The sequence below is a fragment of the Eretmochelys imbricata genome, chromosome 6 (genome assembly GCF_965152235.1).
Source record: "Eretmochelys imbricata isolate rEreImb1 chromosome 6, rEreImb1.hap1, whole genome shotgun sequence".
Lineage (NCBI taxonomy): Eukaryota > Metazoa > Chordata > Testudines > Cheloniidae > Eretmochelys > Eretmochelys imbricata.
The window spans coordinates 26,892,866-26,916,971 of record NC_135577.1 but is presented as its reverse complement, the minus strand read 5'-3'; the positions used below and the strand labels follow the sequence as shown (position 1 = coordinate 26,916,971).

Genomic DNA, 24,106 nt, shown 5'->3' with positions numbered 1-24,106 from the left:
TTCAGCTGTAGCTCACGAAAGCTTATGCTCAAATAAATTGGTTAGTCGCTAAGGTGCCACAAGTCCTCCTTTTCTTTTTGCAAATACAGAGTAACACGGCTGCTACTCTGAAACCTATCAGAAATGAGGTTTGCTTTCTAATTAGCCCACATCAACTTTACCTGGAAGAGGAGCCAGGCCCCATGGCTCATCAGAAACTGTACAAAACAGCTCTGTTCAGCAATTTGCTCACAGAAACCGAAACATCTGGATGAGATTGCATGAGAGTGGGACTGTCATCAGGTGGCTACTGAGAGCACCCCCTCTTTGCTAACACCTGATGTCTTGGGAAACAAAAGATGGGAAATCAATGGGCATTCAGCACCTAGGTGCTTTTGAAAATCCCGCTAGGTGCTTATCTGCATCTTTAGGCTCCTAACTATCTTTAAAAATCTGGCCCTAAGTCAACAAGTAACTGAGAATGTCGAGGCTAGAAGAACTCATTACACTGAGCATAGTATTATTTGTAACAGGAAATCATGCCTGGGTACAGCAAAGATGCCTCTCAGAAAGATTAAGAGCATGTTAAAGCAATCAGCCTAGGTGCTTGTCCACACAGAGACCGATGGTATGTCTACACTACGCAGACTATAGCACCATAGCCTCGTCATGTAATCCAGCCTACAGCGACAGAAGGGGTTTTTCTGCTGGTGTAGGAACACCTCCTCCCCAACCAATGCTAGTGATGTTGATGGAAGACCTCTTCCATCAACTAGTGGCGTCCACGGGGGTGGGGGTATGTCGGCATAGCTATGTCCATCAGGAGTGTGGTTTTTTTCACTGACATAGCTATACTGATGTAACTTTTCACTGTAGACCAGGTCTTCATGCATGGCAAGCTGGGGTGTAAATCCACAGGGTACAAGCCTGCTGTGTAGTAACCGGCTGTATGGACCCTGCTACCGTCCATTAAAAGTTCTGCAGTGTGCTTTGAACTACTGCTGTTTGACACACGCAGCAAAAAGAGTGCATGGCAGCTGTGTCCACACACCCAGTTGGTGAGCAGCAGGCTAGTGCCATTGTAGATTTACACCCCAGTTTACCGTGCACTAAGTCGTCATGTGGAGAAGCCCTAGTCCATCTTTTGCAGTCACAAGAAACTGACAACTTCTTAGAGAAGAGAAAAAGAATTTTGAATTGTCTAGTTAAGCTCAAGACTTTTGCCACCGCTGAATATTTGGTTAAAGGGTTTACAGTATTTGTGAGCTTCCAGAGAAATTACAAATAGCTTTAAAATTATTCCATGAAACATATATGTGGGATTTGGTGCATTATAAATTGAATATGTGCATAATGGAAAGAGTTTAGCTATGAATATCACCAAGGCAAAGCAATTTTTAATCAAATTGACTTTGATACGTAACTTGTTTAAATTTCTATATTCTAACTCTAGAGAGATTTGGTTGAACTGCCATGGGCAGTCCCATAATCTCATTGACACATAAGCATATTGGTGGATTGATAAGGATCTTTACTTAAGCATCCATAGTTCCACAGTGGTAGTCACATGGTGAGAATAGTGTAGATTTAGGATAAAGTTTGTCCATGTAACATGACTGATAGGACCTTGAGTTAACTGAGTCTCAGAGATTAAAGCCAAATTGTCAGAAATGTAAACTAATTTTGGGTGCCCTCTTTGAGAGAACTAGTGCCCAGTTTTTCAGAGTACTCCGCATGAATTTATTTATTTGATTGGTTATCTTGTGATACATTGTAACATCCCATGTTGAAGTTCTTTTAAATGCTACCATCTTTATTTTGCTTTCCGTAATTTCTTATTTGTTTTTTAAATTTTGTTTTGGCAAACACATTTATAAATTTACATTAGTTCTCCAGTTTGTAGTTCAGGAACAGAATGGACTGTGGGAAACTTGGTGGATAATTAGTTGAATTAAGTTACTTATCCTGTGTGTCCTCTAATGCATTTCTTTCTCCCAGGGGCAATTGGTTATTTGGTGGTGTTGTGTGGATTGTGTGTGTGTGCGTGTGTGAGGGATTAAATGTAAGTGGCTGTTTTGCCAAGATTTGTGGAGGGATTGATTGGCATGGTGCATTTGTTTTGGCTATGGCTGAGAGGACATTCTCCTGGCTGAGGGGTATTAACTGGACTTCTTTTCCTTCTTGATGGTATTTTAGTTTCTTTGTTGCTGGGATATGTTTTGGCACTCTGACGGAGTTTTAAACTGTCAGTTTTCAGGCAGTGGCAGAAGTGACTGGATCAGGGTTTGGTTTTTGGCTAGCTGGGATGGGTGGTTTTCTGGGTGAGGGGCTGGCTGGTTCCTTGCTACCATCCACATCTCACAAGAATGCTAAACATGCCTATCTGTGTCTCTACATGGCCCTGATTCTCCAGCTAGCTGCCTGTCACACTCTCTGTTGGTCTTTACAGAAAATGTCACATCTTCCTCTCCTGTGCTGCCCGATGATCATTCCCACTAGTCAGCTGGCAATGCAGAAGAAGCAGGTAATGCAGTAAAGGGAAACATGAAGGTCTAAGGCCCAGCTCCAGTCACCTAGCCACAGCTTCTCAGGGAACTCTGTGGATAACTTTTGGATGGTTTCCCAATTCAAGGGTTGGAAATCCTTGCTCTTGTGGGGAAGCTGGGCGACTGTTTTCTAGGTCTCTCTGAAAATATATTTGCCTTTCCGGTCCAGATTGTTGCTGAAGCAGATGGAGAACCAAAGGAATGAAGTTAAAATCATTCCATAAACCTAAGGAATCAGAGAGGCAAAGAATTAAATATCAGTACTGATTGTTGGATATTACTTCACCTGAGTGCAAAGGTACTGATACACACATATCAATACTGAAAATAATTCACAGGTATCAATGAGCTACTGTATCAGGCTGTTGTATACACAAAGAAGTTACTTTACTGTGAAATACTAAGGTTGAAATTTCAACAGAGAGGGAGAGAACAATATCATGATTGAGGCACTTGACTGGGACTCAGAAGATCTGGATTCAATTACTGCTCTGCCACAGACTTCCTGTGTGACCCTGGGACAAGTCACTATCTGTCTGTGCCTGAATTTTCCATCTGTAAAATGGGGATAATGGTACTTCCTTTCTCCCATCCTCTGTCTGGTCTGCTTAGACTAAGTTACTTGGGGCAGAGACTGTGTAATATACAGCAACTAGCACAATGGGGCTCTCATTTCAGTTCCAATACCGTAACATCAGAAGTGAGAATAAGTCAGGAAATGCAAGGTTCAGATTCCCACAACCAAGTTAAGTCTGCTCCTGTGTGTGAACAGTCTGTACTACAATAGTCTCTGATTGAAAAAAATCTCAGTATGTACTGTTTGGAGTAATACAACATACATCACATACATATGTGCCTCTGCGTATTCAAAGGAATGAAGTTCCTTTGTTCTGTAGTATACTAATTTGTTGCATGGTACATCACGTTGCCCAGAACTGTGTGATCGTATAATTGAAGGCTGTATCAGAACCTACATGGGCAACATATCAGAAGCCAGGTTGCTGTGGGAATAATGGTGGCTGTAACAATATGTTCCTTATAAAAGTTTGCCTTAATATGAAAGTGCCTCTTTGAATGTATAGTTTGATTTTTGAACATTTATGAACAGCTCATTGGTAGCTGGAAGACAGCAACACCTGCAATAACTAAGGCAGCCATCGTACACTTTTCTTTGCATCCTGCAATCATAATGGTAAAAATATTTTAGAAATAGACTAGGCTCCTCCCACCATATTCTTCAAAACCAGTCTTAGTTGATAGCTGCCATTTCACAGCTATGAAATAAAAACCACAACTTTCTTTCAGTAGAGTTGGAGTGAGATTTTCCTATACCCAAACTGTGAAAACACTACCCCAAATATTCCAAGATGTGACACTGTATAATGCATCTGGTATGTCTCATGCATACTTCCATGGGAGGAGCTAATCTACATTGAGAATCAACATAACCACTGTAATATTAGTGCTAGAATTCTATATTCCTATGTAATTCTATGCATCAGGAAATACCCTGCATGGAATTGTTATAAGTCAGATTGCTTAGCAGCTGTTCCCAACATAACGATAAAAGTTTAAAACAGAAATGTTGCACACTAACCTTTATGATTTGCAATTTTATGGTTATGTTTGTATTCTAATTGGCTGAAGTAGAAGGGTTTTCTCAGCCTATCAGAATTCAGCAGGTCAGGCATCATCTGCTCCTGTGCCACGATTTCATGTGCCATCTTCCCGCAATAGTATCAAAGTTCTACCCGCTGCTGATCTTCCATCCTCTGACACAGCAATTCAGAGGAGAATAGCTAAGACTAACATCTTGGGCAAATCAGTAAACTTTAGAAAGGGCAAATATTTATTCCATCATTATTAAAAAGACAAACTGATATTCAATGCAGGAGTTGGCAGGCAGGTGTGATTCACTTTGTGGACTCTTGCTGCTTTCATACAGCATTCACAGTCCAGGCGACCCCTGGAGTGTATTACAACCATGTATTTAGGTCAGAGTCATCCACTCATGTCTAGCAAGTTAGCTATAATAACTCCGCATTGCACAGTGAGCCTCGGTAGATTTAAGGGTGATCGTGACAAGTCTGAAACCAACTATACGTACAGACCTGGTCAGAAAAATCTTGCTTCAATAACTGAAGTTCAACTCGAGAGTTATTAGAGCAGGTGGAACTTAATATTCTGTACATGGAACAGGTCTGAAGGTCAGTATTCTCTTCTGGCATATCTTATTACAAGTGCGGGACCTTTGTGTAAAAGTAATTAATGTATGTTGTGTCTGCCAAGTGGTGACTAGACACTAGAACAGGCTTGTTCTATTAGCAGCATTTTCCAACCATTGGCCAGATGCACCATGTCTGCATATCTGTAAGGCAGTGGGTTCCCATCTCACCTGCTCATGCACCAATAACACTCTCCAGCCACAGGATTCCTGCCCCTTCTTCTACAGGACTTCAGTGTTATTCAAAAATAAATAACTGTTCAGCACACCAATCACGTCTTTTCTCCTGACCTGTGGTCTTCTGCAGAGGCCAGTCTACTCCGTACAGGATTACACTTCACAGAATGCCTGGGAGTCAAGACAAGTCTCTGGTTTCTTCTTCCTAGCCTGTTCCCCACAAGATTACACAGGCCATCTGCCAGAGTGTCTCATGAACTGGGTTCTGTCCTCAGCAGCAGCCTTTCTACTCCCTGCAGCTCTCCAGCTCAACTGAGCTACTTGCTGGCTCACCTAATACCAGATGATCTTCAAGTTATCACCTGATACCTGGCCTCGTTGCCTCAGCTGGGAGGCAGCTGACGTCCTGTGTATAACAGGCCGAGCTTCCACAACTTCTTCCTGCAGGAAGCTGCTGTCTTGCATATCTAACAGTAACATCACAGCTGGCTACAACTGCCAATGATTATTTTTTTGTAGGAAACTTGATTTTGGGAGATTTTAATTTTTTTAAAGACATTTCCCACGATGAGTTTTCAATTTATACTTTTTTTAAACAACAAAAAATTTGCCATTAAAAAAAAGACATTTTTGGTAAAAGTATCTGGGTTTTCATATAAGTTTTCAAAGAGATCAAACTTTTACCAAAATAATTTTGGTTTTTCCTTTAAAACACTGAAAATTTTTGACCAACATGAACATTTTCTGTGGCAATGTTTCCTTTGGTTGAAAAGATATTTTTGGTCCAAAAATGTTTGATGACAATATTTTGACCAGCTCTAAACACCACAAAGTAATGTTAGATCATGTGGTGGTTAGACCATGGCACATCCTCAGCCACAGGACAAAATGCTTAGACTCAACACCCTAGACAATGGGATTCAAATTCTGAGGAAGCCAATTTCCAGACCTATTCCCCAAGCTCAGCACAAAACCTATGGCTGCCAGGAATTTACCGAGCTTGTTCCAGCAGAGAACTGGCTGTGATTCCTCAGTCTGACTGGCAGCCCTACTGGATAGCTCCTCCCCTAGTCTCTGTGGTGAATCACATCATCAAGGTTATTTCCTTTGTTACTAAACTCCAGGCTGCTGGCTTATCACCGCCAGATCAAGAAACCTGACTCCTGCACGCAAGGTTTTCAATGTGACCTGCCCTCTCAAGCCACTGAACTGTCCCTGCCTCAGCTTGTTCAGAAAATTAGGGTACCAAAGGACGGAAGGTAGCTACCATGAAGCAGATTGTGATGATCAGCAGCACAGAGACGAAGTCCATATGTTTTTTTAGGAAGTCTTGGATCTCTTGGAGGCAATCCTGAAATGACAGAGATATTCCATGAAAGCACAGTGACAACTTGGAGGAGTTCACCTCTTTTATCCCTGCAGAGGCTTCCCCATCTCTCTCTGCTTGACAGGGTTTATCATCATCATCCCTCACAGCAGAAGCAGTTTCCAAGCCCTGTCTCTTACAGACCCTCTATTGTAGAGACAGCCTCTGTCTAAACAACAGGAATCAAAGTTAGGTTTGCTCTATCCTGCTTTCCTCCTCCTCAACCAGCAGAGAGCTGCAGCTATAGTGCAAATCCTCCTTCTTGACTTTACCTGTCACTGTATGCGGCATGAATTCTGGCACCTGCGCTCTGCTGCAGATTGTGTTATACTTTGAGCCATGGAGCCTTGGCTTGGTAGTGAATGGGGTCTATGTCTCCCTAGTTCTGTTGCCCTACTGTGCTCTCCACAGTCAGTTCCTATAGTACACCTGCCGTTGCAGTGATATTTTTGGAACTGCGCCAGGTAAAATATATTTCAAGATTTCTGGGGAGTGTGTGTGTGTGAGTGAGTGAGAGAATTTTGGAAAGAGGGGAAGAAAAAAGGAAGATGGAATGGAGGCATGTGAAATGCAAAATAATGTTTGTCGCAGGTCTTCTGACATGCTGTGCTTTAAGTCTGCAATGCGATGCTAGTAAAGGGCTCGATCCTGCAAGATGCTGAGCACTCCGGCTGGAACTAGCAAAAGCACTTAAGCTCAAGCTTAATTTTAAGCATATGAACAGTCCTACTGAAGTCTGTGTGTGAGTGTGAGTGAGAGACAGACAGACAGAGGGACAGACTATTCATATGCTTAAGGTTAAGCACTTGCTTAAATGCTTTGCTGGATCAGGCCAGAGTACTCAGAACCTTGCAGAATTGAACCCAAAGATAAAATGAGCCACAGCTGCTATGACACAAGATCACTTCCTCCATTCCCATACATTCTACAGAATGCATCACTGCAGTTTATCTCCCTTTACCATCAGCCGGAGGGAATTCAAAGCATAAATCGCCACGTAAGCACCCTGCTCCTGCACTACCAGGCAGCAGACACATTTCTTCCCCTCACTTCTTTTCCTGTAGCCCTATTATTACCAGTTGCAGTCTGTTTTGAAAGTTACACTTCAGAATTCAGTTTTCAAAAGGCGGACATACCAGAAAGGTTGCTATCCCATAATACCCTGAATCATCATGAAATTGTCCCAGGTCCTGCAAACTGACAAGCAGGATAATTAGAAGTTCTGAATTTATACAGTCTGCGTTAGGACATTGCACTCTGACAGGTTTCAGAGTAACAGCCGTGTTAGTCTGTATTCGCAAAAAGAAAAGGGAGCTTATGCTCAAATAAATTGGTTAGTCTCTAAGGTGCCACAAGTCCTCCTTGACATTGCACTAATACATCATGTCTTTGCAGAACCATAGCAACACAATCATTTTGTCTCCTAGGACAAATACACATATTAAGATGGCAACTTTCATTAGTACAACTGGTCAAATGGAGAACAAAATTACACAGTCCAGGCAAATCTATTGGGAAAAATCCAAGTTACAGTCTCGCAGCCGAGATCATCTGGTATTGGTTCTGTTTATTTGCTTTCTCAAAAAAACTGAAGAGCTTACTGAAAAGTGGTTTAGGCCCTTGAATGGAAAAAACCCCAGGTTTCTGGGTTCCTAGAAGCTGGGTATTTCCCAGGGAATTCTTAGTAATTCTCTAATACCCTGGAAAAGGGCAGTATGTATAATTTACACATGAAAATCTGCATGCTCAGCTTGTTGCTATCAGCAAGCAAAGTACCTCCAACTTCATAATTTAACTGCAAATAGAGATGTCTGATTGGACCGATGGGCATCTGACATCACACAGAAGCGTGACATCATGTGTCCACTGCAAAGTCAGAGGACAAGAAAAGAAGCATCTGAGAAATGACAAATTGAAGAGATCCAGCATTTTCAAGGCTCTCTAGAGCGGCAAACATCAAACCGGGCAAAGGAACAGCTATAGAATTGTATCTGTGGCTCAGGGAACCACCGATCTACTGCAGTTTCTCCTAGCTGCTGTTTTCAGTCAGCAAGACGCCAGTTTGTATTTCTAATTAAAAAAAAATCAATGCCCTTCTTCTAATGGATACATGTGAGGAGGTGTCTCTTGGCAGCCAGTAAGTAGAAGTAGGCGTGATGGCAAGGGACGTGGGCAGTAATCTTTCCTCATTTTATCCCTCAAAAGATCATCATTTCTCTCATCCCACCTGGAGTTTCCCTTCAATAGTAGGCAAAAATGCAAGTGAAAATATGGCTCAGAAAGTTCCAAATAGACACAGTCAAAGGTGCAATGGAAATGGAGGTCGCTGGTGAGAGCAAGGGGGGAACTGGCTTTGAGCTGGGAGCCTGGAGCGCAGGTGAGACGGAAGAAGGTCTTGTCAGTATCTCCATGGAAAGAGTTTGGGAATAATGATCATACTGCTGCTGCACTGGCCCAAAGGGCTGTTGGCTGCTGTTTAGACAAAAGACTCAAGTTAATGGTCTGTTGATGGAGAGGCCAGTCAATCCAGTTATCCAGAGGGAAGGAAACAACATGGGAGCCGCAGCAGTTGTAGGGCTGGATTGGGGTTGAAAATGCTGACCAAGGTAAAGAGTGAGACCCAAATTCACTGCTTCTCTGCACCACATGTAGTCATTTAGGTCTTGTCTAGACTGAGACAAAAGGTGCTTTCCCCCCACACTCGAGTTAGGTCAGTTGAGCTAGTTTAAGTAGTAGCTGAAAAGCTAATGGGTCATCCTTGACATCTGACAGTACAAATGGCTCCTGGATGATTCCCTTACCGCTCTGGCTGTGCCCATAGGTTCTGATGGACATGTCTCCTTTTCAATGCCTCCTGTTTCTCCAAAGGGTGACTGCTTTCCACAGCACAGAAACTGAAACAGAAGAAACAAAAACTACATCACTGCCTGGGTTCCTCTTCCCTTACCAACCTTCTCTCTGGCAGACTGCTGCAGGATGAGTTGCATCTGGGGGAGATGAACATTTTTCTCTGTCTTCCTTGCTCTGGGCCAGGATTTCATGATCCCCTGGTTCCAGAGGGCAAGTAGCATTATAAATATATCATTTTAGCAGTTAAGAACATAGGTTAAAACGTCTTAAGGCCTGATCCATTCCCCATTAAACCTGTGGGAGCCTTTACATTGACTACCATTGGCTTTGTATTGGGCCCTAAATTGTCCATTCACAGAGCCATAAATTAATCTGCCATTCCCTCTGCTGAGAAATCAGGACAGAAAATACAGAGCTAGAGGGAGGAGTCCAGAAACAAATAAGCAGTACTGACCTTCCCCTCTAGTCCCACAGCATGACATTAGATCACTATCCAAACAGACCTGGCTGTGCAAGGATACGGCATTTCCTTTACTCAGCTGTCTAGAGAGGACTCCTGTGTTTCTCTCCATAAGAAACAGTCTCTCTGCCACTGTGTTATCTCATCTTGCACACACTAAGCGAAGCAATCCCTAGGCTCTGTGCAATCACATTAATCTACCTACTGCACCACAGAATTGGGATGATAGCTCTCCTTTATACCTACACGCTGCACTGCTAGGTCAGGATTCCTCAGAGCTGCGTGGCTTGCTTTGTCACGTTAGCAGCTTAAAACTTTGAAAAATAAAAACAAAACAAAAAACCAGACATTGTTTGCCCTGATGCTTCCACAGTGGGAAATTTACCTTCAGCTGGCCATATTGTTGAAGTTGTGCCTTCAATCATATTTACATTCTGGAGCACCCCTAGGCTATTGATTCTGGAATGGCAACAACAACGTTGGAGGCGGGCTCCTACCTTTCAGCCACCATTAAGGAACCGGCATGGAATGGCAAAGGGACTACACGGTGTGTGGTGTGAAATGCTCTCTCAGGGAGGTGAGATCGCCTCTTGGTATTTGGGTGAAAGTGATGCTCAGAAACCCGGGTCTCCTCAGTGAGAACTGGGTGGGGGTGGCAGGTGAAGGGGGGGAAAATGTCATAATCACTGCACGATGATTGGAAGTCTTTTAATATTTGTAGTACATCATTATCTATAGTCCTATGCAAGTCCTACTAATCCTTTCATCCTGCTGCTAATTCAGCCAGCCAAACCTGGCAGTGCCAAGCTCAGAAAAGAAAAGAAATGGCCACAGGAGAACTGAGCAGGAGCTCTGTGACCTAAGGAACAAAAAACCACTATGGTGTTTGGGAAGTACAGACAATAGAAGAATATAGGCTTGATCCAAAGCTAACTGAAGCCAATGTAAAGACACCCTGGAGCAAGATCTCCTGAGCCTGGATATACCAAGACTGGAAGTAACTTACTGTTTCATGGATGGTAGCTAGTTCCTGCCTCCTGAAGCTGGACAAGTTCCTCCTCACTTCCTCGTACACAGAATCATACACATCCATCATGGCATCTTCTACCTACAAAAAAGACATGTCTGGTCAGGCTACCTCAGGTCTATTAATGAAACTCAAATATAGACAAGAGGAATTTGAACTGCATTTCTTGTTTTGCCAGGAATGAATTTTTCCTACAATTCTAGGGAGGACATTTTTGGAACACCTTCCATGGAATAGACTGCAGCTGTTTCTGGGATTAGTACTAAGAGGTAAATATTCAGTATAATATATGGCACATTACCTGTTTGGTTTCCATTACTACAATTAATTTTAGTTACCTGACTAACATGGAACATGGGTACTGTAGGAATATTTAATTCCTACATTCCCTTCTATGTGACACCATTAAACCATATGAACAAAGGCCTTTTTGTTTTTATACACCAACATTTTTATACTCAAAGTATTTAACTAGCTCTACTACAAGTCTTTTGACAAAATTATTTCCCCAAAACATTTTGAAAAATGTTCACAATTTTTGACCAGCTCTAAGCTGTTTTGTTTGAGTAAAACAGCCTAATTTACTACCATGTAATCCAGAGAAGGAGGATGGTCCAGTGGTTAAGGCACTTCCCTTCTTTACTCTGACACAGACTTCTTGTGTGACCTTGGACAAGTCACTTAGGGCTAAATCCACACAAGAATGCAATGCCTAACTCCTAGGTACCCTGCCACCCAGTGGAATTCACAGCCTGTAATTGCCTTCTGCAGCATGAGGATAACAGCACTTCTCCAACTCACAGGTGTGTTGTGAGGATAAACACATTAATGATGGTGAGATACTAAAACACTCAGATAATGGGTGCCATATAAGTACCTTAGGTAGATAGTTACACCAGCATAACACAAAAGTAACTCTATTCTAAATCAATGGACTTTCATTGGTGTAAAACCAGAGTAATGCACTGGTGAATCAGGCCCTAACTATTCACTGAAAATATGAAATCTCATAGCTTCAGAAATCTCAACCAATCTTTGTTCAGCTTTCAAAAGAAAAAAAAATTCTCAATTGGCCTTGGTTCTAGCCGGCAGCTGGTAAAATTCTATTTCTTTCTTTCATTTTCTCTTTTTCTTCCAATATTGATCTGAATGGGTCTGAGACCAAATCTTAGCACTTAGAACAGAAAATTAATCAGTGAGACAGACAGCAAGGGGAAGGGGAGGGAACAAGTGCAGCTGGAGCAAACCCATCTCTCAGCAAGGTTTTACATCAACTCTTAAGGGTTCTGCTTAGAAAGTTACTTAGAAAAAGACTGTGTGTGTTATTCTTTGCAGCTCAGAGATGAAACAGGGATCAATTGAAAGTGTTAGCCAGCCATTACTGTAACATTATTCCACTTTCCATGGCTGTCCCAACTGCAAAGTCTCTACCAGGGGCTTATAACTAAGGAGGAGGGAGGAGAAGCAAAGATGACTTCATTTTGGCCCTAATTCACAGTAGGTATGGATTTTAGGCTTTTGGTACTGTATCAAAATATTTCTCCATAAGTATCAAACAGGGAATAGATATAAAGGGAGTTTGAGACTCTTTTTGTTGTTACAGGGCGTTTTAAGGAGATTGTTAATTTTGTAGCAATGGCTTGATAGACCTTTGAAAGCGAGAAGTGGTAGAATGAGAGAATTTCATGTGAGCACTGCCACAGAATTCAGAGAGTTGCAGAGGGAATAGCTGGCAATTTGTAGTCCAGTTGGTTGATCCATTGGTTCTAATCCACAGAATACCTCTAATCTCCTTGGGGTGATGGGGCTTTGCTGTTACACAGAACATAATCAATTAACATAACGGGTGTGATTAGAGAGAGACCTAGCAATGCACTAGTAAATGGTCTGATGAAGTTACAAAACTGCCAAATGCAGTAAAACAAGCTGCTCCCAGGAAATTAAAAATTGCCACTTGCACCATGGGACACACATTGTGTCTGCCTGTCAAAGACAGAAAAGTTGAGGGAGGTTGGTCATTTTGTGACTTTGGTATTACTACTTTACAGTACTACCACAGTCCTAAGGATTGACTGGCCTCTCCATCAACAGACCATTAACTTGAGTCTCTTGTCTAAACAGCAACCAATTGCTCTTCCTAAGCAAACTGTATATTAGTCCCAGACATGCTACTCTGGAAAGACTAGATTTCAAACAGTGAGCGTAAAGGAAGAGATCACCCACTGGCAGCCTGACATGAGACACTAATTAGTGGCTATATCGACTGTCCTTTACCTGGCCTGCCCTCTAATACTGACTTCTAGAGCTAGTCAAAACTTTTTGTCTACATTCCCCAAATTTAGTGGCCTTTCAACAAAACAAATCCTCATGAAAAGGGTCCTATTTTTGTTGAAAATCAGACATTTTAAAACAAAAATCCTGAAAAAAAACTTCCATTCATTTCCTGACCCACTCAATTAATGTCTTACACTTTTGGAAAAGCCAAAGACGTGAATGAGAGGAGAAGGAAGAGCCATATAAGTCAATTGCTTCTCATACCATGAAGTGTGTTAACTTTTTCTGAACTTTCCCAAACCAAGTGTTAGACACAGATATAGAACTGGTCTGGGACTATGGTGACCTCTTATTTTTGAAACCTGGACTTTGACTAGCCCTCTGAAGCACATCTCTATGAATTATATTTTTGGGACAGAAAATGTATTTAACTAGATTTGCATAGTCTTGTGTAGGTTTATGGTGCTGTATATGTAATTTGTATTATATACAATAATCATGCTATTTAATATTTATTTATAGTTTAGTAGGTAAGTACTTAATAACTTAGGCCAAGATTATTATTTTTTTTAAAAAAGGAGCCACAAGTGAGACTTCTAAGAGTGGGATTTTCAAAAGGACCTAATGACTTAAGCACTCAACACCCACTGAAACTCAACTTTAGGTTCCGATATTTTGAAAATCTTGGCTTAATTGTTCTGGAAAGATCCTATCCATGTTACTGACCCGGGAACTTCTGAAAAATCCAGAAGTGTTAATATTAAGATCTAGTAAATATTTGGAGACGATACTTTGGGAAGTTTAGTTAATTCTGAGGCTTCCAGTTTGGGTGGATGTAGTCAATCATTGCCTCACCCAAAACCCATTAAAGTCAATGGAAAGACTCTTAAATTATTTTTGGATCAGGTTCTAAAGCTGCTAGTTGTTTACCATAGTGATGAGTCAGTGTATCCTGAACCATCAGTGAGACGAGAAAGCATGAACTGATGCTTAGATTGCACGGATCATTAAAGAACTCCCCAACTCTCTCTGCACCTCAGGTGACAATGGAACAATCTGTGACCAGACCATAGTTATTTTCCAGAAGAGTGGCATTATGCAGGCAGCTCAAAAGTAACATTGACATTCATACACGTTCTGTACTGGTGATGAACTTTACCCCTAGAGTCCTTTTCAGAATGTCATGCACTCATGCCGCATGCAAACAATTCTAGCATAGAATAAGTGCAGCAGTCCAGATGTTCACAGCTATTTGTTGCTGAACACATTGTACAGCTGCTGCCATGTTGGCTGGTACATGATGGTCACAGCTGCATAGAGAACGGATTCATTCTTCCTCTAAAGCACCATGTCATGGTTTGTATCGGAGGCACTATATAAACCCCAACAAAAAGGAGCTGTGTTAGGGTAGGAGACTGTTTAGTTACAGACTATACCATTACTGGACAAGGAGAAATCAATCACTTGACACCTTGCTCCTGTAGCTGAAAAATTTGTTTGCAATTGGTCATGCAGTTGAGCTTTGAAAAATATCAGTCCTGCGTTGCTGTTCCTATCCAGCTCAAAATGGGATGCAAACTCTTAGATGTGAAACTTCCCCTCTAAGGAAGATATAGTGTAAGAACAAAAATAAAAAAAAATAAACAAAATGCGACTCAAAGAAAATGTGAGATTGAGACACCACACCGAAATTCTGTACCCACTGATGTCAATGAGAGTTTACTGATGTAAATGGAGCCAGAGTTTCACCCCTGGATTTTTCTCAAGCAAGGAGTGATGGATGCTGGAGAACTAGTTTGCTTAATTTCCATTGCACTGTTCTCTCTTGATCCCTGGATTCGTAGTAGTGGGACAGTTGCAATGAAGGGCAGTAATTGGTCCATTACATTACCTTAAACTTAATGATTAGCCTCCTTCGGTTTCCCACTCCAGGTGCTGAGAAGTCAAGGCAGTCACTCACAGTTCAGCAAACAGGATGCCTTTTAATGTCCTATTTGAGTGGTTATGTTCATATTGTTAGTAATGTGCTTTAAGAAAAACACAAATGTGCTAACCGCCTTGACACAGACTGGAGCTACCATAAAATGGATTGATCAATTGGGAGAAGAGATCCCTGGGATGGATTTGTATCAGCCTTTATTCTAAAGGCTTCAAAAAGCACACACATCAGCACAAGTGGGGTCAGGTCACTTTCTAGATTGCTCACTGCAAAGAGGTACATGTTATTGAAACTTTCTGCACTTTCAGACTTGCCACTCTCCAAGATTCCCTCCCATCACTGTGTCCCTCAGGCCTGATCAGGCTGCCCCAGTGAGCAAGATGTTTAAATACAACTGGGCTTTTACTCTGCCTAGAAATTTTAGAGTTTAAGTTCTTTGTCTCATCTAGAGACTAAATCACATCCTTATCTATTACTTTCTCTAAGTCAAAAATTGCACCTTCCCAGTGTTAAGTTAGTTATAAAGGAGGATTTTATCTTTAGGTAAATTTGGAATATATGTATTAGACAAAACTGTCTACCTTCTTGGTTTACCCACCCCGTCATGCCAAAGATTGTCAAGGGAAACTGCCTCTGAACATCAGTATTTAGGCAACCTAAGCAAGTCAACTGAAGGCTTATTGGAAAGGTAATGTGTTTAGAACAGCACCAAGAATGGTTCTAGCCTAAATTTAGCTAACACATTCAGCAAAGATTGTTTAGTAAATAATCTGTTAGCAAACCTGCAATTTGAGGGCAGTTACAAGACGTTTTATTATCAATTGAATGACCATTTTATTTAAAAAGATGATCTTGCACTTATTTCTATTTCATCTGAAAAGTTGTGCCAAGGCAGAGTTATGGAAGCATTCTGCTACAAAGTGGTTACTTTTTGGGGGGGTCTTTGATATGCCACAACTGAGATCATTCATAGTGGCCTCAACAGATATGCTCATTCCAAGCTCATAGTTGTCTTTAGCACAGGTTTTTTAACCTGCACGTTTATCAGTTTTACTGCATTTTCAAGTCATAAACAGATAACAACTCTATTCCTTCATAATCTGAATAAGTGAATGATTTTTACAGTTTCATTTGACTCAATCTTTTATCTTTTCTGTTTTTTAAGGTGTAAAGCCATGTGTATTCATGACACTTTAGAATCCTGGAATCATTAAAAAAAGCCAATTCCCTGCTCCGTGGAGCTTACGATCTAATTACAGTAGATTGAAAACATAACCGAACCTGGTGGGAAGGATGGTAGGGAATTTAAGCAGGAGTTAGTGAAGACAGAAGTAAACAATGGGAGCACTGTAGTCCTGCACTGATCTTTCACGCTGATAAACCCGCATAGTCAGAAATGACAGAAATTACTATTGTCATGCATGATAGGCCATGATGAGAATCTAGGATAATGGATCTTGATCATTCAAGCAGAGCCCTAATTAATAGCGAGGCCATCTGATTGAAAGACCACCAATGTTTCTGACAATGCTTAAAAGAAGGAAGTAGACAAAGCCCCTTTTGCGATTTCCAGAACTCTGGGGCTACCTGAGGCCCACACAAGAATCGTAGCTTCAAGCTCATTGAAAAGTCCCTGCTCCATCTCTGTGAGCAGACTTGTTTATAAATTACAGCAGCAGTACACTTAAACACAAGTTTCCTTGTTTATGAACAGCAGATAACAGACCAGAATCTCATTTAACTAGCCAGCAAAGGATCACCCCAGTGGAAGGGGACTTATCTCTGGCATGGACAGAGTTGGCTTCTCCACCCCTCCAGAGGATATGTGAGAGCCCAGCAGCAGGGCCAGGGGTCTGGTAGAGCAGTTACACTATGTCAGTCCTCAGCTGCAGTAAGTTAAAGCAGCCTGGGGATCAGGCAGCCTTAACTGATCGACCCCAGACAAAATCTGCGGAGGAAGCTTTCTCTTTGGAAGGTTTTATATTTATTCAGTCCTAGGCTTTTGTACATAGTATCACGAGTGTACTTCATTTTCAACTGTATGGAAACACAACAGGAATTCTTTATATAGGGGGTCTTGAGAATTACCACATTGTTAATCTATATATCTATCCAGGCATCTAGATTAGGCTAGAAGTATTGAAAATGTTGGTTGAAGGACTTGATCCGGCTCCCATTCAAGTCAGTGGAAAAACTCCTATTGTCCGGAGTGGACAGGGCATTAGGAGTCTGTCAGTGGAGGGCTGTAGGAAAAGAAATAAGGGTGCTCTATTTAAGGAATGGTTCTTTTTTTCCCCAGGCTCTTGTGCTCTCACGTATAGCAGGCAAGAAAAGATCTTCCAAAAGCTGGGGCTGGGAGGGCGAGAAGAAAGCAGGGAAGGCAGGGAATGGGGAGCACAAAGCGAAGTGAGACAAGAAGCAGGGAGCGGGAAGCAGAATGGTGCGGGAGAGAAAGGTAGGAATAAGAGACAGTAAGATGGAAGTGGACAATAAGAGGAGTGGGTGGAGCAGAAGCAAGGAATTGGAAAGCGCAGCTGAGGAAGGAGGAAAAGGACTGATCTATAAGCCTGATTCAAAGCCCATTGAAGCCACTGGAATGACTCCTACTGACTTCAGTGGGCCATAGATCAGGCTCCCGGTTGCTTTTAAAGAGTTCACGCCTCTCCCACTGGTGTGAATAGGTTCTTGCTTTAGAGTTTTAGAGTTTGCTTTAGCTCTGCTCAACGGCAGTCAATAGCAGCAGCAGTAGCAATCTGGTCAGCACCACATCCCGTGTGAAAGGCTGCAGAAGTCAGGTGTTGTTTTCCCCAGGTTGCCATGCAATCAATGGAGCCAGCTGATAGGAAGACGAGGGGATCCACTGGTTCCATTATCAAAAACAAATGAGAAACATTAAATAATTTAAAAACCCACCTTTTGGCACATGCCACCACTAATGGGAGCACAAAGGGGAACGGGCTAGATGGTGTTCAATCTGCAACAATTGTTTTGGGACTGTCAAAGAGGCATCCCATTAAAGAAGGCCCTCAGCTCACCTTCTCTTACACCTACCTTTCTGTCTTGTAACTATACATTGCTTTTTCCAAGTGGTTCCTGCACGAAACTATTAAATCTTCTGCAGGAAAATAAGCAGCAGCCAATTTAACTGTTCACCTTTTTGCCGTCCGTGCCATTTCTGTTGTAGTCTCCCCACGTCCCCTCCTTCCAAAAAAATGCACACTGCTCCCCCAGTTGATACAACTGGAACAACCTAGCTGTCCTAAGTGCTTAAGCAGACACCAACCTCCATGATATAGTTACCCGCATCACTTTCCAGCTGAGACATACAGCTCCATTTTCTGAATGGCGCAGTCTAAGAACACTACTTGGAATTAAACATCTAGGAAATCACACATGGCTTCTACTCTCACATACTCCTTTTGCCTTCCACTGAGGGAACAGAGACTTTGCATAGCACACGATTTTTAACCATTATTGAACATATCCCCTCCCCACCTCTTATGCCTACTAGATGGCAGTGACATAACCATGGGTGTGGCTATAATATACAGTACTAGGCAGCAGGGAGATGAAAGGTGCACTATATTTCAGGCCCAATCTTGCAATGCTCACCATGCAGGAAGATCCCAGAACCCTACCCAAAGTCCAGTGGCTTCTGTGGAAGCCAAAAATAAAGTTGAAGCAGAATGAAAAACATTTGAAGATTGAGTAGTGGAAGAATGTTCTTCAGCCACAAGCTTCAGACGCAGCTTGAGCTCTTCAAAAACTCCTAAATAAAAAATAAATTAATACACACCTTTTTTGAATATTTAATCAACATTTTTTTTAAACTTGAAAATATTCATTGAAATCTTGAAACAAAAAATTTACAAAAATTTCACCAGTTATAGAGCTGGTTGAAAGAAAATCCAGCAACATTTTTGCAAAAATAAAATTCTGAAGTTTCTCAAACATGTCAATGAAATTCTCTAAAAAACATTCAGCCCACATTTGAAATAGTTGAGAAAGAGGTAATGCCCAAGTATATGAATGCAAAAATCCAGTCTAGTGACAGAAGATATGGACGATGCCCAGGAATGCAGCAGAGAAAGGCACTATGCTTCTCAAAAATATAGTACAGTATTCTACACTCTGACAGGGGAGATTCAACCTTCACAGTAGCTGGACCAAGAGTATAAATTCCCCTGCCAGAAGGAATCACAGCAAACCCAAAACCTTGCTACATTCAGAGCTAAATGTAAAACCCACGTCTTGATGAATATAAGGGAACATGCTTAACTTTGAGAATATGCTTAAGTGCTGTCCTGAATGGGACTGTTTTCCTGATCTGAGCCTTTAAATGGGAATTATGAGAGAGTTCACAGATAATTCAAAGCTGCTTCAGTCCCAGCATGTATACCTGCAAGGAGCATTATTTTGTGCATGCAAATCTCAGTTTTACATTTTTGATACACCTGTTGTTGCATCTTCCTTTGAAAATTTGATCTTTACACTTGAAGTTTTGGCTAAAACAAGGCTAATTTCAATCCAGTATGAACTGAAGAGGGAACCAATGGCTTTGCTCTTTTCCAGTTAGAACATTTTTGATCAAAAGCCCCAAATGTAGGAAATTATTTGCAAAATTTATATATAATCGTTAATTTTGCCTTTGCTCTGACATTTGAAACGCCAGGATTTTGCTGTCCTAAAGCTTCAGTCTTAAATATGCCACCCTGCTCAATAACAAAGTAATCAGCTGCTGATCTATTATGAGATGCCTTTAATTGGATTCTGCCCTTTAGAAAAGCTGAGTGGTCCCCCGAGCTACAAAGGAGGATGCAGTAGGCAGAGGGAGTTGGGGAGTGAATGGCAGGCTGACAGATTAACAGATGGCTGTTAGCTGATTGCAATATTCCTGAGGACAGACATCAAGATGGCTTATAAATCTTATAAATGGAGGGGAGGACAATCTTACATTATTGGCTATAAGTCCTGGAGTGTAAAAGGTTCAGCATCTCTTGTCATCATGTAGTGAAAAGGAAGATCACAGGCATTTGTGTGCAAATTCCTGTGAAAAATCTTGTGTGTACTGCATCCACCGCTCTATAAAAGCTAACCTATTAATTTATCCCCTAGATATGCAAAATACAGTACAGAATGAAGTGGTCTAATCTTTTCACCTACCTGAAGGCACTTGGGAAAACTGTTACTTATGAAAACACTTAGCAACTTATTAAATACAGGTCTTGATTTAAACAATGAAAGGAGTTTGCCACATAAAGAGAGGAGGTTCATATTCAAGCAACACACTGATCCAAAGAAAACCAGGAGACATGTTAAAATAGGCCTTTGGGACTCAAAGATTTTGATCACAGGCCCCTGGAATTTTGGGATGATGTAAGGGTTAATGTTAATCTTAGCTTCCATTTAATGAAAGCCAAGTCCAGCTCTTCTCCTGCAGAGAGCACCTTCAAATTATACACTGATGGATTGTGGCAGGAGCTGGTAATGGAAGAATCTCTTGAAAAGTATTGGCTATTCATGGCACATGTTGCAATCACTCAGGGCCAATCTACAAGAGTTGCTAAGTCCCTGGCAGAAGTTCCTTAATTATGCCATGAATGATTTAATACTTGGGCTTCTGCAGATTATACTGCATGGCCAATAGGATTTCCCTCCTAGCTACCAGCTAGCTCCTAACTGTCAGTGTGGCCTCTGGCCACAAGAAGTCACATCTCAGAGAGGAGCTAGTTCAGATCCTGGTGCAGTGGAGGCGAGTGAGGGGATTTGGGGGTGGGGGTGCAGAGAGAGAGAGAATGCTGCTTTCCTTACCATCAGTGGCATCAGCTCTCCTGTAGTGAGAGAGAGGAGGTAATGTAGGCAGAAAAAGAGGAAGGAAGAACTTGGCCCCCTTCTCCCAGGAACAGTGGGTTCTCTCAGGAGGTGGGAGTTAGAAGAAAGGTTAGCCTCACAAAGGGAGGAGGATGAGCACGCACAGCAATAGCTGGCTTTTGGTGGGGAAGAGAAAGAGGTGGGTGAGGGGAGAAACAGGAACCTAGAGTGGAGAGAATGGAAAAATGGGAGGACACAGAGAAAATAAGAGAGGAGAGAAAGAGGTGGGTGAAAAGGAGCTAATGGGGAAGAGACAAAGAATGAGAGGAAAGATGCTGCTTTTCTAAAAAAGAAGAAGAGGACAGATGACGGGAGGCGGAAAAGTGGGAAGAGAGAAAATAATCTGGAGAGGGAGAAGATGAAAATAAAAAAAACAAGGAGAAAGAATTGGAAGATGGGGCCGGGGGGAACAAATGACCAAAACAACTTTTAAGTTGGAAAACTCTCTTTGTTTCCCTATATTATATTGTAATTCCCTGGCACACATCCCCGCCCCACTCCCTCCCTAGCCTTGAGAGAAAAGAATGGGATTGTTATTCTGAGTGCTTGTTATGTTAATATCACTAACTACTCTAGATTCTGTGATGAAACAATAGGAAAGAAAAGAAAAGTCCTAAGGATCACCAGAATGCCCACCCACCCACCAAACCTCAAAAGCTTGTCTCTCTCAGGGCATGTCTTCACTAGCAATGTGGCTGTGTAGTCATGGCACCAGCACTGGGAGAGAGGTCTCCCAGTGCTGTAAAAAAACCACCCCCACAAGGTTTTTTTCACACCTCTGAGCGAGAAAGTTTCAGCGCTGTAAAGTGGTAGTGTAGACAAGGCCTCACCCACAGAAGTTAGTCCAATAAAAGATATTACCCATCCTCACTCACCTTGGCTCACGAGACCCGATAACACATGGGGGTTCTAGAGTCAACAGGAGAATTGTGCACTGGAAAATGATGCTGGCCACTATGCAGGCAGAGACCTTGATACAAACAGCTGGACTTCCCTTCTATGGCCAGCTTTTATGGCGGTCTCAAGTTCCTTCCCTACCACCACTATTTTAACCTAAAACCAGTCAGGTAAGTTTAGGGGTGTGGGTCAAAAATCTCATGCTGCTGGCTCTCCCAAAAGCCTTAAATCCAACTCTGGGACTGTGTAAGTGGCTAGAAAAGTGTAATGAGCAAACATGGTCTGATGTGGGGTCTTTACAGTCACTGGAAACCAGCACAGCCATAGCAAGTCTCCTCTGAACTTCCAGGCTTTCAAGTGAAGATACAGGGTAGTGAGTTCTGAAAAAACTGGAAATTATCAAGCCGACTTCCCAAGAACACAGTAACAGCATTGAATAGCCACCATCAACGGAAGTGTAATAATATGCATGTACACAAATACAGACCACCCCTCCCCCCTCCACAGACAGTACCACAGATACACACTCAATATCTACAGGCAGCACTTATATGCTATTTAGTTTTAGGCCTCCATTTTCAGATGTGACTAGTGATTTTGGATACCTCTGTTTTTGGGAGTCTAACCTGAGATACCATAGAAAATTTTCAGAAAGTGCTGAACACCACCTGCCCTCTGTAAATCAGACCCCTTTAAGGTGTCTCATGTTGGGCAACCAATAATTTTGGGGCACCCAAAATCACTCGTGACATTTGAAAAGGATTAGGCTTTAATTTTTACAAGCATTTCTATGGTGCTCAGCACCCTGGTGCAATTTCTGACCAGCTCAGTCACATTAATGAATTAAGCCTCAACACCCTAGTGTGACAGGAAAAATATTGTCACAGTACTCACAAATATCTACACACATACTTCCCTCCAGACTCACCCCCACATATGGACCTTCTTACATATGCATACACGCAGAATACATACCCATGTAGATACTGTAAGGTAGGCATAGTTCAGAACTAATATAAGTCAAAAATAGGTTATAAGAGGCTTAATGTGGTTCTGCTATATACATGGTTTTCATGCTCTAACTCAAAGTGCCCACTGATAATGAATTATAGCCTAGCAGAGCAGTTCCTGTATAAGTCAAAACAGCAGCCATTATGCACTCAGTAATAGTTCATACTCAGCTACATCAGAACCGGTCACTGAAAGTCAAAATACTGGGCAGGACAGCAGGGCTTTTTCTGAACAGGGCCATGTAGTTTTCAACTTCTGTCTGGACAGCCACCAGAAACAAGCAGAGGAGATTTTTAATGCAATGTCTTGTTATCAATTTATGCCATGGTAAAACACCCCGAGGCCCCACTCAGGGCCTCCATTGTGCTCGTGTTACACATACAGCCCCTTCCACCAACTCAAAAGAGAATTATCTGAAAAAAAAGATAGACACTGAAATACCCAGACAAAATATTATCGACTTGCCAGGGAAGGGACCAAAAAAACTCTCGTCTAAATTCTAGAATAATGCCCAACCTGTAAGTGAGTCCCAACAATGGAGCTGCCAAAGTTGAGAACTACCTGTTTCTCCATGATTACCAAGCCTTTTTTTACTGTCCTCTGACTGATCCCTGCAAGCACGCTGCTACACCTAGAAGCCTCCAAGTGCTGTTTCCACTGAGATGGACAGACTCAAAGCCTTCCAGGGCTCATTAGTACTGACGCATGTGAGCAAGCAGTAGCTGCACAGCAGAACAGTAGAGAAAAGGTTGCACCCCTATAAGGAAAACCCCAGCTCGGCAACAGCAATTGCCTATTTCTTAACCCCTAGCAATTAGTGGGGATGGGCCGTAAAGTCCACTGATGACTTGGGATGCTGTGGAGTGGAACCTCTGGGAGCTAATTCTCTATGCAAATCAGAATCCCTGGCTATCCAACATCATTGGCTAATGACAGAGCAGTCCTTTGCCAGGCGGAAGACCTCAAAAGTCACAAGTATGAAAAGCTGCAGCTTCAGCACATGACATTGTAGTCTAGATGCCATTATGCAGGATACCACCACTCATCCACTCGCTTGTTAACCAAAGCCTGGTCATGTCCCTCAAAAGTCGTATGGAGTATGCATGGCATCCATGCTCACTAAAAGCCTTATTTCCACCCAGAGATTTCAGAGCTCCTCTGAAGTTGTTTGGAAAAAATGGGTCTGTATTGTACTAACATGTATGAGTTAATCTAGATAATGGGTCTACATACTGTACTTTAATTCGTAGAGCTCTCAGAAAGATGGGTGTTTTTTATGAGGTTCAGATTGGGAGTTCATCCCCATTCCTGGCCCTCCTTCCCTCGCTTTGTATAACATAGACAGAAAAACAGCCACATACCATCGACAGTAGTGTGGCTGACATATACATCTTTATCTTGCTTACAGATCTCCTGCTAATTGGATCAACTTTTGCTGTTTTCCTATTTCAGTCATAATTAGGACTTCCTAGTCTACAACCCTGC

At 42.0% G+C, this 24,106-nt stretch overlaps 1 protein-coding gene across 6 annotated transcripts in view; it reads right to left on the bottom strand.

The window, feature by feature from the left end:
- Positions 1 to 24,106, bottom strand: part of TSPAN32 (tetraspanin 32) — a 72,740-nt gene that overhangs the window by 19,383 nt on the left and 29,251 nt on the right. For 2 of the 6 annotated variants that reach the window (XM_077818270.1, XM_077818272.1), the window contains 3 exons: positions 10,609 to 10,710; positions 9,094 to 9,186; positions 6,194 to 6,277 (listed from right to left, as the gene is read on the bottom strand). In XM_077818270.1, the coding sequence (XP_077674396.1) occupies positions 6,194 to 6,277; positions 9,094 to 9,186; positions 10,609 to 10,710 (279 nt within the window). Of the gene's footprint in view, positions 1 to 1,695; positions 6,278 to 9,093; positions 9,187 to 10,608; positions 10,711 to 24,106 lie in introns of those variants that run through there. The other 4 variants (XR_013346321.1, XM_077818274.1, XM_077818273.1 and 1 more) reach the window with 4 other exon arrangements.